Genomic DNA, 15652 nt, shown 5'->3' on the forward strand with positions numbered 1-15652 from the left:
CTTACACTTCACAGCCTGCACGTGGGTGCGCGGCGCTTCTCTCCCCAGGGACCTCGCTGAGACTGATCAGAGCAGCCAGCCACCTGGGCCGTCGGGGCAGGTCGCCCGCCAGGGGCCAGGGGGCCAGGGGGCCAGGGGGCATACTGTCAGGGCCCAGACCTGCCCGCGCCCGGCCCGCCGGCAGCCTCAGGGTTAAAGCGCCCGGGGCCGGCGCAGAGGGAAGGGGGCGCCTGCCGCAGGCCCCCAGCCTCTCCGAGAGCGCCTCCGGCCCGGCCCCCACCTCCCGCCGGGCCCCCACCCGCCCCGAGCGGACCCGCCCCGGCCGGCCGCCCTTCGGAGAAGCCAGCGCATTTCGAAAGGCCCCCTCCCCCGGCCGCTCCGCCGACGGGAAGCGCGGGGAGGAAGCTGCGCGGCGCGCCGGCAGCCTGCGGGCCGGATGACTAAGTTCGGCTCCGGGACCTGCCACCCTTTGCCTTTTATGGCGGCCTCGTGGGCAGCGGACGTGGAGCCGAGGGGCGGCCGTGACCGCGGCTGGGGGCCGGGAGGGGGCGCGGCGCGGCCTTCCCGCCGCTCCTCTCCGCCCCGCCCGCAGCTCGCCTGGCCCGGACTCCCCGGATTTACCCAGGGAAACTGAGGCCCGGAGAGGGATGGGTGCTGCCGGGCCGCATACCTCGGCGGGGTGGAGCCAGATGACACCCGAGGCCCTGCTGCGCGGCCCAGGGCCCGATACAGAGGCCACCCCCGCGTGGGCAGGGGCTGGCAGCGGCATTTATTGAGCTCCACTGGTGTCTCCCGGCATGTTGTTCTCCGCACCGCCGTCCCAGAGGGAGGGGGGCTCGGGTCCCTGGGCCGCTCTGCGGCGGGGGGGACGGGGGGGGGGGCTCAGAGCACACCTTTGCTCTCCTGGGAGCGTGCTCAGTGGGGGTGCCAGGCAGGAAGCAGCTGCCCCGGTTCCTTCGCTCTAACCTGGCAGGGCCCTGCTGCGTGTCTGACCTCACGCTGCACAAGCGGGCGAGAGCGTCTCCGGGTTGAGCAGGTGGGGGAAGCGAGGCTGTGAGCAGAGGGAGCAGCCCAGGTCGCAGGGGCTGAGGGGCACGGCCAGGGGTCTGGCAGGTGTGCCTGGGAGGGGTCCCCGGCCCCGAAGTGTTCATGTGCACAGACGCCCACGGGAAGTTAGAACTGCTGGGCGTCTGCCTGAGCTGGTGGCCCTGTGACCCTCTGGGCACATCGGCGTTTCCTGAGGTTCTTCAGCGCCCCCTGCCCGGCCCCAGCCCAGCGCTCAGGCCGGCTCCGCCCCGGGTCTCTGTTCAATCACAAATTGGGGACAAAGTGACTGGCTCACCGGGACGCTGTACACTGGGATGGGGGGGCGGGGGCGCAGGAGGGGGCAGGCCCCAGGAAGGGCCTTGGTCAGGGGCCTGGTCTGGAGGGGGCGAGGCAGGGGTTTAGGAAAACCCGAGGCTGGGCGGACGGGTGGACTGCGGGGCCCCTGGGGGGAGGGGGCAGGCACACCTCCTCCACCCTCCCAACGCCCCCTCCAGGGGTGCTCCCAAACCTCGCCTTTTATGGAGAGGAAGTTGGGCCAAGTGGGCCGGGCCTCCGGAGGGGCGGGGTGGGGGCTGGGGCCTGCAGGGCGCTCGGGCCTGGAGCAGCCCGCGCTGGACACCTCCGAGCCGAGCCAGGCCGCCAGCTTATCTCCATGTGAGCCCTGCGGGCTGGGAGCACCAGATAATAACCACCCAGCCGGCAGAGGGGCCTGGACCCAGCCGCTCAGCCAGCGCCCGGCCCTGGCTCCCACCGACCCGGCTGGAGGCCCGGAAGGGGTCTGAGCAGCTCACCTGGGCAGCTACCTGCCTGGGGTCCCGATGGGCCCTCCACCCTCGGGTTTGCTCCCGCCACCCTGCGAGAGTCGGACCTCTGTTCGGGCGCCCAGTGTCTGGGCCCAGGCTCCCCGCAGAGGAGGCCCCCACCCTCAACTGCCACCAACCCCAGCCCTGGCCACCCAGTGGGAGGAGGGCTGGGAGCCCAGGATTTAGGGCCATCGGGGAGTCCAGAGTCCACCTGGGGCCCTGGGGGTCCAGGCCGAGGCCACTGGGCCCCGCTATGCAGTTGGGCACACGGAGGTCAGAGACAGCAGGGCGGGGCCAGGGTGGGGCGGGAGTCCTGCTCTTCCACTGCGGCCAGTGAACCCTGGCCCGAGGGCGGGGGACACTGGGATGCTGTCTCAGGTATTCCCACGGGGACCCCACGAGTGGCCTGCCACAGGCTGTGATTCGCCCCATCCCCCCGCCATTCCCAGCTCTTACAGAGACGTGGCCTAAGTGTCCGCGTGGGGCACGGCAGGAGGGCTCAGTGGTCAGGGCCTGGGAGGGGCGTGCCCGGTGTGTGCTCCCCATGGTCTCTAGGCCTCTTCTCTGCCCCTGACAGACAGCTGCCTCCTGCCCCGCCCAGGCCTGGCCTTGGCCGTGGGGAAGGCGGTGGGGGAGCTCCCAGAGGCTGGCGCCAGACCCAGTGCACCCTGGGCCAAGGCGCTGTCCTGATTAAGTCTAGATATGGCCTGCAAGTGGCCCCTGATGACAGGGAGAGGCCCTGCCCTTTGTCCTTTGTCCTTTGCCTTTGTCCTCTGCTCAGGGGGCTGCTGGGATCAGGGCCAGGAAGTTCAGCTCATCAGCTGATGGGCACACACCCTCCTCCTCCTCCCACACCCTCCCACACCCTCCCACCCCTCCCCCAAAGCCCACTGTGGGTACCACGGAGGGAGAGGCCACTGGCCCGGAGCTCCCCGCTGGGAGCAGGAGCGGCAGCCACCACAGCAGGCCCTTTCCGGCCCAGGAGTGACGTGGGGCACTTTTCTGAGCTGACACACTCCCGTGTTGTCCCCCCGACAGCCCCCCACAGTGTCCCCCCACTTCACAGGTGAAGAAACCGAGGCCTCCCCGTTACCTGCCCAGAGTCACAGAGATGGCACACCTGTCCCATCTCGCCATCGCCCCTTGGGCAGGCCCCTCACTCCTCAGCCTGACCTGTGATTGGGGGAGCCATCAAGGCCCCTGCCTCATGGGACAATTGACGGGGAGTGAGCAAGACAGGCCTGGCCCCTGGAGGCCGAGAAGGGCAGTGGGGCCTGTGGGGGATGGGGACTCAGTACCTCACCTCCAGGGGAGCACAGCCCTGCGTGGGAGTGAGGGAGCCGCACACACCCAGGCAGGTCCCGGCCCCGACTGTCAGCCTTGGTACCCACAACCTTAAAACGGTCTAATGAACGCTGCCTGCCTACCCCTTGGGGTGGCCATGGGGCCAGAATCGAATTCCAGAGCCACCGGAAGGGAAGAGCAGGAAGGGAAGACCAGGCCAGGCCACTGTCCTCACGCCGTGGCCGTGGGCGTGCGCACACCTCTGTTTCTGTTGCAGACTCCTGCTCGGCCAGAGGCAGCGAGGAACTGAACCCGAGGGGGCTGCCGGCTGCTGCTTTACGTGGAGCCACCTGCTGAAGCATCAGCTTTGGCCCGTCCCGCTCCCCGTCTCCCGGCCTTCAGCCTCTGTAGCTCCCCAGCACCCTGCAGGACAAAGTCCCGGCTCTGGGTTTATGCCAGTCCCCGAGCACATGCCTGCCCCAGGCATTCTGGATGCCAGCTAATCCATCGCCAGGCTCACGAAGCACTTTGCCACCTCCTGGCTGGACGCCAAAGCTGTGTTGCTGTGGCCCTGCAGCTCCCCGCCCTCGCTGGGCCAGGCAGAGGCCGAGGGGAGGAAGGGCCGCGGCCAGCTTTGCGGGGCGCAGCACAGACGTCCTGCAGCTGTCACCTGGGCGGCCTGGTCCCGAGTCCCAGATCCCGTTCCCACCAGTTCCCTGCTGGGTCTGGGGGTGCTCCCAGTGCTGGGTCCCAGAGGCTGGCCCCGTGAGCTTGTGTCTGTGGGTGCCTGGCCTCCAGGAGGGCCTGTCTCTGGAACTTCGGGCTCCAGACCCCAAGCTTAACCAGGTCTGTGAGTCTGGGCTCTGCCATGTCCACCTCAGTGTCCCCATCTCTACAATGGGGCCTGAATTCAAGGCCGGGAACATTCCTCCCAAAGGGTGAGGGCTCGAGCCCCTCTGAGCTCCTTCCCTCCGGTGTCCGGGGGCTGAGGGTTCCCCTGCCTTATGCCCACCCCACCCCAGCTCACCCACTGGGTTCTTTCTCATCTGGGGCCACCATGGGCTCTCCGGGGTGCTGGCCAGAATGAAAATGACGTTGGGCCCAGGTCTCCCCACTGAGGTTCCCACAGACTGTTTCCGAAGTGCACCATCACCTCAGATGTTTGCAGCTCTCCCATCACCCCCTCTGCCAACGCCCTCTCTGTGTCTCCTTGCTGGACTCCTATTCAAACGTCAAGGCCCAGCTGAGAAAAAGCCCTCCCCTGGAAAGCCTTGCCAGACTGCAGGCTGCCCCTCCATCAGGCCAGCCCCTCCACGCCCAGGATGTCAGACCGTGGTCCCGGGACCTGTGGAGCACAGCGCGGGGCTGGAGTCTGACCTGTGAGCATGATCAGTCACTGGTGAGTCAGCTGCTGCTGCCAAGACCCGAGGACTTCCGGTGACTCTCACCCTCCGCTCCCCTCCTGCCAACACCCGCTGGAAGGTGTGCGCCCTGAGCTGGCCCGCCCCTTCCTCCCTGGCCTATTCCTCATCGGCTTTGGCAGTCACAGCGCACGGCTCCTGCCAGGGCCCTGCCACGCCCTGCCGGGACAGGATGCTCACACCCTGGAGACGACGCATCCATTCCTGCCGCCGTCTCCCTTCTCTGCAGAACTAGGTCCCTTCCGTCCCTCCTTCCGTCCGCAGATGGAAGCTGAAAACCTCACTAATGACACGCCAGGAGTTGGGGATTCCACAGAGAGCAAAACAGATGTGGCCCCGCCCGCCGAGCATGGAGGGAGAGGAACCCTGTGCCCACACAGGTGCCTCTGATTATCAGATGTGAGCGTGACAAGTGCAGGAGCCAGGAGAGCCCTGCCCTTGCCTGGGGACCAGGGAGGGCTTCCTGGAGGAGGCGGTGTTTCCCCTGAGCCCTGAAGAGTACGCAGAACTTAAAGCAGCAAAAAGGGTGTGTGGAGGGAGGAGGGTCCATTATGGATCGAGAAGAGCAAGTGTAAGGCCTGGACAGGCAGGGCTCTGGACCGGCAGGGCCATACTCTCAACCTAGGGACCACCACGGCGTTCGTGGGCAGCTACACGAATTGCCCCAAACTGGCTACTTCCATGCACATTTCCAGCTCCCAGGAGCCCCTCATGCCCTGGCCAGTCACCACTCCCGAGGGCCAGCACTGCCCTGACCAGCACAGGCCCACTCCGCTCAGGCTCCTGACGCCCTGAACGCCGAGTCACAGCTGCGCTGCTCTGCGCCTCCTTTGCTCAGCGGTGCGCTCACGAGGAGATCGGCGAGCTGCGTGGGCCTCTATGCACGCACCGCTCCCAGCTGCCCCTTCTGCTGCTGGAGTGCCCCCGGGTGCCCTGAGGTCGGGGCTCTGTGAATATGTGTATATTCCAGATGAATCTATGTGACCGCTCCTGTACGCGACTATCGGTCCATTATGGTGCACCCATGTTTCTTGGGTAGACACCTGCAGTTTCCCACCGTCCGGCTGCGGATGGGGTTACAGGTCTCCCGCCTCGCACGCACGCACGCATGGGGCGGCGGCGGCGGCGGGCTTCCCTTACCCGCTGCGGGCACAGCGCCTCTCGGTGTAGTTTTAGCTGCACTTTCCGGCTGGCCTGTGACGCTGAGCATCTTTGCATCTTTAGAGAGGTTTGCAGATCTGGGCGGCCTCTTGTTTACAGCACCCGATCAAGGCTTTTGCTCCCCCCTCCCTGGCCTGCTTGCCCACGTGCCGGCCAGTCTTCTCTGCTGGGATCACAACCCAGGCCGGAGAGGAAGTTGAGGCATCAGGGGCTTCATGCCCACCTCTGGCCCACGGTCACCGGCATAGGGCCCCCCTGTACTTGCTCTGGGCGGGCCCGGTCTGAGCAGTTCTGTCCACTCTCCCGTCCCCTCCCTACAGCTCTGAGACCTGGGTGAGCCACCTGCCCCAGGCCACCAACCCACAATCCGCTCGGCTGCCTCAGCAGGGAAATGACAGCGGGCACCCTAACCTTCCATCTGCTTCTGCGTCCGCTGCTGCCCACTGTGTGCTGGGACCACGATGAACCAGCCTGGCCCTGCCCCTGCCCCTGCCCCTGCCCCTGCCCGCCTGCCCCTGCCCGCCTGCAGAGAGGGCTCAGCGAGGCCTCAGGACCAAGCAGGGGTTGGCAAGGAGCGTCCCCCAACCTGAGCCTGACCCTTTGAGGGCCCTGAAGTCCCTCTGACTTGGGAGGCATGAGGATGAGGCTCTGCAAGTGGGCAGGGCTGGGCTGGGCTAGGCCAGGCTGGGGCGTCTGGGCAGCTGGGGCCGCTCAGGCCACCTTAGAGCCCCATCCTTCTTGGCCTTGGGAGGGGGGCCCTGCCCCCGCGCTGCACAGACCGCCTGGCCCTGGGGCACACACAGTGCACGGCCTTGGGCCTGCCACGTGCTGTGGGCCTTGGCTTCTGCTTTGCTAAGGAGACAGGTGGCGGCCAGCTTCCGGGGTGTCTGTGACGACTCCTTAAAGGCCCAGGAGCCCACCCAGGAGCCCACCCAGGAGGTGCCATCCGCGGACGCTCTGACCCTGGTGAGCCCTGAGTTCAGCGTCACTTCCCAGGACATGCAGGGGCCGAGTGACAGAACGGAACCTTGGTAGTGTTCAGAGAAACGCGGGGTCCGAGCAGGACTCTGCCTTCCTGCCTGGCGCCCCTGCTCTGCCCTCACTGAGGGCCCAGTTGTCCCCTGTCCCAACCCCTGCCACCCGCCCACCCGCCCGCCCTGGGCACAGGGCTTATTGCAGAGTCCTCCCCGGGCCTGGAGGCCCCTGCTGCGTCCCCGCGTTCTGGTACACATGTCTCAGGCACATCTGTGTGCCCCCCACACTGTCACCCCCAATGCGAGGGGTCTCAGCAGCCCGGGGCACTTAGACAGTCAGAATTCCTCCCCAGCGACCAGGAAATGAGGGGGCGCCCTGGCCGCTGCCCCCAGGCTCCACCAAACCCAAGCCCATGAGTGACCAATGTCACTGAGTCAGGGCTGTCCCCAGACAGTGCAGGCTGGCGGGTCCCTCACATCCCCAGCAGCGACAAGGGCTGGGCATGGGGAGAGATCAGCCAGGACACCCAGGCCGCGGGACCTGCGTGGTTCCTGGCGGCAGCGGTGGCGGCGGCTGAGATTTCTGGCCGAGGAGGCTGGTTACACAGCGACGTGGCCGCGGCGATGATCAGGTTTCCACTTGGATGGGCCCCAGGCCCCACGGCCAGAGGAGTGGCACCAGCTGACAGGTGCCCCACGTGGAGCCCCGTCTGTGCCCGCGGCCAGGCAGGGTGCTGGGGAGCACACCTCTGCCGGTGCCCGCTGGCTGCTCTGAGCCTCCGTTTGGCCGTCTGGAACATGGGCTGCGAGCAGTGACCACTGGGGCTGGAGGACGCCTGTGCTAGTAACTGCAGGGCGGCGTCTCCCCCGCTCACTGGCCTCAATTTGCTTGTCTGAGAAATGGGGAGAGTCCGGCTGAGCTGGCAGTGAGCTTTCTGGCCACAGCAGCCGCAGGTACTCTGCCTCGCCTTGTCCTCTCAGGGATCGGAGGCCAGGCTGCGCCCCGTGTGGCTGGTGACCTCTGTGAGTCAGCCGCCCTGTCCCAGCCCCGCCCGCCTGCACTTTCCCAATACCCCCCTCCCCCACTGGTTCCCCTTTCACTTCCTCGGTCCTCCCCTGCCCCTGGGACCTCCCCCGCAGCTCCCAGGTGGGCTCTGAGCCCCTGGGCCAAGCAGGGATGAGGCCACCCAGTTAGAAAGCTGATGAATCCCTGACACTGACCATGTTGTCCCTGGGTCCGTGTCACTGGCTGCTCCCAGGCCCCGGGGTGCCAGGCACAGTCTCCCCTTTCTCACAGCCCTGGGGCCCAGGCCGGGCTCAGGGTCCCTGTGGCAGGGTCTCCTGCTTGGGGGAGTCCCGCAGGTGTGCCTGCTGATACCCGGCTGTCAGGACCAGGAGTGTTCAGAACCTTGGGTTGAACTTGAAGTGGCCACTGACCCCACCCCACTTGGTCACCCTGTCCCCTGCCTCAGGCCCCGCGTGGAAAAAGCCTGGCTTTTGAGGGCTCCCTTGACCTCCAGGTGACTTTGGTACGTCCCCACCGGCTCCAGGCCGGTTGCTGTGGGCCCGGTGACCAGTGGGCTTCAAGAATCTCCTGGAACCACAACTGTGGGGAGACCCGTGAGGCTGGGACTCCCGGCCCCCGACACCCCCCGCCCCTCCGCTGCTGAGGTCTTCAGGCCCCAAGGGGTCCTCTCCGTCCTCACACGCAGGGTCTGTTGGGGACATCGGACCAGCAGGAGGGCCCGGGAGAAGGAAGGGCTCAGCGGGGTGTGTAGGGGAAGCCCAGGGCTCCTGGTTCTCTGTTTCTCTTCTGAAAAACTCCAAGCGAGCGAGGCTGGGAACTCCCCAGGAGTGCCCGGGGCCTTCCTCCGGTGCCAGGGGGACGCGGGGGGGTGGGGGGGTGGGAGGGGGTAGTTTTTAAGGATTTTTCAAACTCTCCCAAGAAGCATGAGAAGTTCCCAGTTTCTCCAGGGCAGGACCCCCTTTCTCGGGTGACCCCTGCAGAAGGGAGGCAGGGGAGGCCAGGCTGGCGGAGGCTGTCAGGCCTGGGAGGGGCTCTGGCCAGACACCAGGCCTGGGTGGGGCCCGAGGTCCTGGCTGCTGCCCAGGAGAGCACACTGGCCCAGCCCCTCCCTCCTGCTCTGGGCCCCACTTCAGGGGCGCCGCCTGGGGGTCCTTTGCTGTCTTGTTTGAGGTCTCAGGGATCACACCTGCTTTACTCAGGGTGTTGCTCAAAGCTGTCTGGTGCTGTTTGTGTGGGAAGCGTGCCTGCTGGCTGGCGCTGCCTGTGGGATGCAGGAGCAGCCTGACCCCTGAGGCCTGGCTCCTGGCTGTGTGTCCCTGGCCGGGCGGCTTCCCTCTCTGAGCAGGAAAGCTGCAGCTGCTCTGAGAGAGGAGAGGAGGCTGGCAGGCTTTCTGGGGGGCCAGCCCAGGGCTGACCTTGAAAGTGTGGTCAAGCTGGACAGGAGGCAGCAGGACTCCAGCCCAGCCCTCCCGGGACCTCAGGAACTCTGGGGTCCAAAATTTCCTCTTGAGCCAATCCTGGGAGCAGAAGGGGGGGCGGGGGGGGGGGAGGGCAGCTGGAAAGAGCAGGCTTAGGCCCTCGGGGCCTGAGATGTGTGACCAGGGGCTGGTGGCTGTCCCCTCTGGACCTCAGGAGATAAGCAAGAGCTGAGGACAGAGGTGGGGCCCAGGAGTTCAGACTCTGGAACCGAGTCCCTGGGGGCACCCCAGCGACACTTCACCAGGGAGGGGCAGGGCGGCCTCAGAGCCGGCCTGGAGTCCCGGAGGCTGGACTCTGAGCCTGGGCCGGCCACCAGCCTGCCTCAGTGTCCTCCTCCGTGAACAGGGGTGTGTTTGCTGGAATGCTTTGTCCCCGTCCACTCGGTGCCTTCGCGGAGCACTGACTGTGTGGCGGTTTCTCTTCCCTTTCTCAGCCTCACCTCAGCTTTTGCCTCTGAAAAAACGGAGCTTGGGGTCCCTGCCTGGCGGGTGGGGGGTGGGGGTGGGGCAGAGGGATCGAACGCCCAGGGAGATGGGTGGGTGGGTGGGTGGGTGAGGGGGTGGTCCTTCCGTAGGGACTGTCACTGTCCCCTGGCCTGGAGGTCTCGGAGGGGGGAGGGGGCTGCAAGAGAAAAAGCAGCAGCTGACAGGCAGGCGGGGCGGCCACTGGCCGAGCTCCCGGGGCTGTGCCCGCCCCGCGGCCGCCCCGCAGTCCCCGCAAGGGCAAAGTTCCCAGCGAAGAACCTGCTCACTTCCTGCCGCCGTCCCCGCCCCCTTCCTCTGCCGCTGCGCTTCCTCTTTTCCTCCTCCAGCTGCTCTTTCTCTTCAGCCCCTCCCCTCCCCCAGGCTGGCGCCCCCTCCCCTCCATCTGCCCAGGGTCCTCCCTGAGGGCTGAGGACACCCAGGCGGTCACTCATGCAGCAGAGCCAGGCCCCGGGATGGGTGCTGCGGGGGGAGGTGGGTGTGACGGAGTCCCTGGGAAGGTTGGCTGAGAAGGGGAAGGGAGACACCCCCACCCCAGCACAGAGCGGTGGGTGCCAGTGAGGGGTGGCTGAGGCAGGGCTGAACCTGCAGCGGCGGGTGGGGGCGCTGAGTTACGCAGGCCAGCCCAGCGCAGGGGTCTCAAGCGGGGACGGTACAAGTTGCAGACGCTAACAGGCTCCCGCTGAGGGGCTTTCTGGGCTGGGCTCTGAAGGATGCATAGGAGAGCACCAGCTACCTATGACCGGCGGCCGCAGCGGGCCAGGCATGTCCCCCTCTGAGGTCTGGTGGCCCTGGTGCTCCTGCCCCTTGGCGGGCCCCTGGCTAAGAGGGGCGGTAGCAGCACAAGTCCTGCTGACGGACAGGCCTGTTCTCCACCCCATGGAGCTCCCTGGAGCCACTCGGGTCTCCCATCCCTCCTCCTGCGGCCTGGTCCTAGCCTGCCCAGCACACCTCCAGGCTCATCAACAGGCAGCAAAAAGTGCCCCCCCCCAGGCCCCGCCCCAGTCCTTGAATCGCAAGGTGGCTGGCCAGACGCCCTTGACTGAGAGATACAAGGCCAGAAGGAGGACAGACTGGCCCTCAGGAGGCAGGAGGGGATGGGCTGGGAATGCTCGCCCAGGGCTGGGGTGGGGGCGGGGCGGGGGCGCTGCAGTGAGTTTCACGGAGGTTCCCTGGGAATGCCAGCCTGAGGCTCTGAGCCTGCGGGCTCCGCTGTGCGGGTGCTGGGCACCCTTTCCACCTGGCTGTGGCCTTGGCAACCTTCAAAGAGACCTGCCACCAGCCTCCTCTATGGGGCTGGACCAAGCCACCTCTCCCCTGGACACACATTCCACATCCATATATGGACTCACTGGTCACTGGTTTCAACACACAGTCAATGAACACCTCTTACACACTGTGCAGCCCCGGCAGCTGGGGACAGGCTGGCGGGGACAGCCCGGCGCCCAGCTATGCCGCCTTCCCTTCTCCTCCAGGTGAACAGTCGCCTGTCACACCTCTGGGGAGGTGCACTCCTCTGGGCTGAGCCAGCTGCGCCCCTGGGGTCCCGCGGCCCCTGGGCTTCTGGCTGCCACGCACCGAGCACTGTGGGCCATCTGGATACAGGCTCTGCCTGCCCAACTGGCAGCTCTCGGAGCAGGGAACCACCCAGAACAGGGCACCCAGGTCGTGCCAAGTGTTTGGAGAGACCCAGGGCAGTCGCGAGTGGCAGGGAGAGGGGCTTCTCCCAGGGCAGCTGGCCTTTCGCTACTGGCCCTGCGGCCCCCAACTCCTCTCTGGCTCGCTGAGTGTCCCTCCCCGGTCCTCGGGGACCTCCAGATGGGCCATGAGGCAGCTCAGCTGTGGCTACATGACAGAGGATGGACGTGGGCCCGGCTGCGCCCAGCAGTGCCTGGTAGCTGCCTGGGCCACTGGCTGAGGCCCAGGACGCCTTGGCTGGGTGTGAGGGCGGCCGGGCTCCATGGAAACAGTTTCTTTGCTCTCCCGAGCCCGCCGCTCCCGGTACCACACCATCCTCCTCACCCCAGGGCTAAGGGTACAATGACCCCCCACTTGGTAAGCTGAGCATCCCCAGCCAGAGCCCCACCCCACCCCCACCCAGGCTTTCTGGGCAGTTGAGCGAAGGTTGGCAAGGGGGCGGGGAGACCCCCTGAGCACCCCTTTGTCCACAACTGTTTAAACTTGAGCAGCACCCACAGCAACCAGGGGCCACGGGGGAGCTCCATGCTCATGTGACATCCACACCCGGAGGGTCTCGGGATGGGGGTACACGGGGGGACCGGCCACACGAGGCCGGACTGAGCACGGCCCGGCGGGGCGGCAGCCCAGGGCGCGCACCCCTCACCCCCGGCCAGGGCCCAGCACCCCAGGGCGGCCCCCGGCCAAACTCGATCCCTCCTCTTCCTCAATCTCGCTCTCGCTCTCGCTCAGTCCCTCTCCTTTTTTTTCAGGAGGGAGAGGGGGTGAAAAAATGCTGCACTGTGCGCGAGCCGGTGAGTGAGCGGCGCGCGGCCAATCAGCGCGCGCTGCTCCGAAAGTTGCCTTTTATGGCTCGAGCGGCCGCGGCGCCGCCCTATAAAACCCGGCGGCGCGCGGCGCAGCCACTGCTGAGACCGTCCGCCGCCCGCACCGGCCACTCGACTTCGCCGCTCGTCCGCCTTCGCCGACCCACACCGCCTCCTGGTAAGCCCGCCGGCTGGCCGGGCGCACGGTCCGCGCCGGCCCTCACCGCCCGGGCCTTCTCACCGCCCGGCCCGCGCGCCCCTCGCCTCTCGCCCCGGCCCCGTGGCCAGCGCCCGGGCGCGGGGAGTGGACTCAAGCCCTGGTGCCTCGGGGCCGGACTGCGCTGCGCTCAGGGCGCGCTCCCAGGCGCTGCCGACGGCCCACCGGGCCTGGGCCTGGAGCCTGGGGCCGAGCGGGCGGTTGGCTGCGCGGGACGGGACGGGACGGGACGGAGGGTGGGTGGGCGCGGCGGGGCCTCCCCGGCCGGGTGGGGACTGGGCGCCGGGCACTGGGCACTGGCTGCGCGTGCTCGTGTGTGCGTGTGCGCGCGCGCCCCAGGGCTGGGCGCCGCGGCCCGAGCGAGGCGGAGCGGCCGCCGGAAGGGGTGGGGTTGCCGCGCGCGCAGGCGCCTGCGCACACTGGCCGCGTCGCGGGCCCCGTGGGTGTGGTCTCTGCGCGCCCGGCCGGCCGGCGCGGTTTGAACGCGGCGGGGCGGGGCCGAGGGCCTGGCTTCCTGCCGCGCCGCGGGCCGCCGCTCTCCAGCGTTTGCCTTTTATGGTAATAACGCAGCCGGCCTGGCTTCCTTTGTCCCCAATCGGGGCGCGCGCCGGCGCCCCCTGGCGGCTCGAAGGCGCGGCGCGCCGGAAGTGGGCAGGGCGGGGGCAGCCGCACCCGACCCAGGCTCACGGCCCTGCTCTCCCTGCAGCTCGCCATGGATGACGATATTGCTGCGCTCGTGGTCGACAACGGCTCCGGCATGTGCAAAGCCGGCTTCGCGGGGGACGATGCCCCCAGGGCCGTCTTCCCCTCCATCGTGGGGCGCCCCCGGCACCAGGTAGGGCGCCAGCCTGGGGTCTGATTGGGTGGGTGGGGCGGAGGGTGAGGCCGAGTCCTTTCGGTTTCTGGGTGGGGTCGCTGGGATCTGGCCCACACTGAGCGCACCTCGCTGCTCCTTCCGCAGGGTGTGATGGTGGGCATGGGCCAGAAGGACTCCTACGTGGGTGATGAGGCCCAGAGCAAGAGAGGCATCCTGACCCTGAAGTACCCCATCGAGCACGGCATCGTCACCAACTGGGACGACATGGAGAAGATCTGGCATCACACTTTCTACAACGAGCTGCGTGTGGCCCCCGAGGAGCACCCTGTCCTGCTCACCGAGGCCCCTCTGAACCCTAAGGCCAACCGTGAGAAGATGACGCAGGTTGGTGGCCCTTGGCCTTCCCTGCGCAGATGCCCATCCTTTCCTGTCCCCTCTGCCACGCCCTTTCTCACTGGTTCTTTCTCTGCCGTTCTCCTAGGACTTTCTTCTCTGACCTGAGTCTCCTTTGGAATTCTGCAGGTTCTATTTGCTTTTCTCCAGAGGGAGTCTTTCTGTGTTTGCTTCTCTGACTAGGGTTTTAAAGCGTAAAGTCTGTGGGTGTAGGTACTAACACTGGTTCGTGTGACAAAGCCAATGAGGCGGATGTGAAGTGGCCTTGGGAGTGTGTATTCAGTAGGTGCACAGTAGGTCTGAAGTGAATCCCCATCCTGGGGTCCCTAGCACACTTAACCTGTGTTCCTTGCACTCTGCATGTTCCTGGTCTGGCCTGACTGCCCGGTGGCTTCCCCAGTGTGACGTGACCCGTTTCTCCCTACAGATCATGTTCGAGACCTTCAACACCCCCGCCATGTACGTGGCCATCCAGGCTGTGCTGTCCCTGTACGCCTCTGGCCGCACCACTGGCATCGTGATGGACTCCGGAGACGGGGTCACCCACACGGTGCCCATCTACGAGGGCTACGCCCTCCCCCACGCCATCCTGCGTCTGGACCTGGCGGGCCGGGACCTGACAGACTACCTCATGAAGATCCTCACCGAGCGTGGCTACAGCTTCACCACCACAGCCGAGCGGGAAATCGTGCGTGACATCAAGGAGAAGCTGTGCTACGTCGCCCTGGACTTCGAGCAGGAGATGGCCACCGCAGCCTCCAGCTCCTCCCTGGAGAAGAGCTACGAGCTGCCCGACGGGCAGGTCATCACCATCGGCAACGAGCGCTTCCGCTGCCCCGAGGCCCTCTTCCAGCCCTCCTTCCTGGGTGAGTAAGGCCTCTCCCTGCCCTGCACAAAGGCCACCCTTGTGGCCACACCGGAAGCTAAGTCTGGCCTTCGTTCCCTTCAGGCATGGAATCCTGTGGCATCCATGAAACTACCTTTAACTCCATCATGAAGTGTGACGTCGACATCCGTAAGGACCTGTACGCCAACACGGTGCTGTCCGGTGGAACCACCATGTACCCAGGCATCGCCGACAGGATGCAGAAGGAGATCACTGCTTTGGCTCCCAGCACGATGAAGATCAAGGTGAGTGTCCGCCCAGCTGAGCTGGCCTGGCCCAGGGGAGTGTTAGTCTGGCCTTGGGGTGGGCCCCTGTGGTCGCCAGCAGGGTCCTTAGGCTAACTGTCCCATTGTCTCCCCAGATCATCGCGCCCCCTGAGCGCAAGTACTCTGTGTGGATCGGCGGCTCCATCCTGGCCTCGCTGTCCACCTTCCAGCAGATGTGGATCAGCAAGCAGGAGTATGACGAGTCCGGCCCCTCCATCGTCCACCGCAAATGCTTCTAGGCGGACTGTTACTTAGTTGGTTACACCCTTTCTTGACAAAACCTAACTTGCGCAGAAAACGAGATGAGATTGGCATGGCTTTGTTTTTTTTTTTTGTTTTTGTTTTTTTGATCTTTTTTTTTTTGGCGCTTGACTCAGGATTTAAAAACTGGAACGGTGAAGGTGACAGCAGTCTGTTGAAGCGAGCATCCCCAAAGTTCTACAATGTGGCCGAGGACTTTGATTGTACATTGTTCTTTTTTTAATAGTCATTCCAAATACGAGATGCATTGTTACAGGAAGTCCCTTGCCTGCCCCAAGGCCGCCCACTAATCCCTAAGAAGGGCCAGTCCTCGCCCGAGTCCACACGGGGAGGGTGATCGCATTGCTTTTGTGTAAATTATGTAATCCAAATTTTTTAATCTTCGCCTTAATACCTGTTCTTTTTGTTTTATTTTGAATGGCCAGCCATCGTGGCCCCCCTTTTTGTCCCCAACTTGAGATGTATGAAGGCTTTTGGTCCCCCTGGGAGTGGGTTGAGGTGTGGAGGCGGCCAAGCAGGGCTTACCTGTACACTGACGAGACCAGTTCAATAAAGTGCACACCTTAAAGGAACTTTGGCTGTGGATGAGTTTTGGGGAAATGGGTGCGGCTGGGAGAAGGGTGGGGGCCA

The 15652-nt window shown here is 65.8% G+C and overlaps 1 protein-coding gene across 1 annotated transcript; it reads left to right on the plus strand.

Annotated features, from left to right (window-relative positions):
• Positions 1-12163: 12163 nt before the first annotated feature.
• ACTB (actin beta) lies at positions 12164-15594 on the plus strand. Its single transcript, XM_081091534.1, has 6 exons — positions 12164-12360; positions 13106-13234; positions 13361-13600; positions 14037-14475; positions 14559-14740; positions 14857-15594. Exons 2-6 carry the CDS (start codon positions 13112-13114, stop codon positions 14998-15000), a joined length of 1128 nt encoding a protein of 375 aa, XP_080947660.1. The 5' UTR covers positions 12164-12360; positions 13106-13111; the 3' UTR covers positions 15001-15594.
• The last annotated feature ends 58 nt before the right edge of the window (positions 15595-15652 follow it).

This window comes from Myotis nattereri (assembly GCF_964212035.1).
Source record: "Myotis nattereri genome assembly, chromosome: 5".
In the NCBI taxonomy this organism is placed as follows: Eukaryota; Metazoa; Chordata; class Mammalia; order Chiroptera; family Vespertilionidae; genus Myotis; species Myotis nattereri.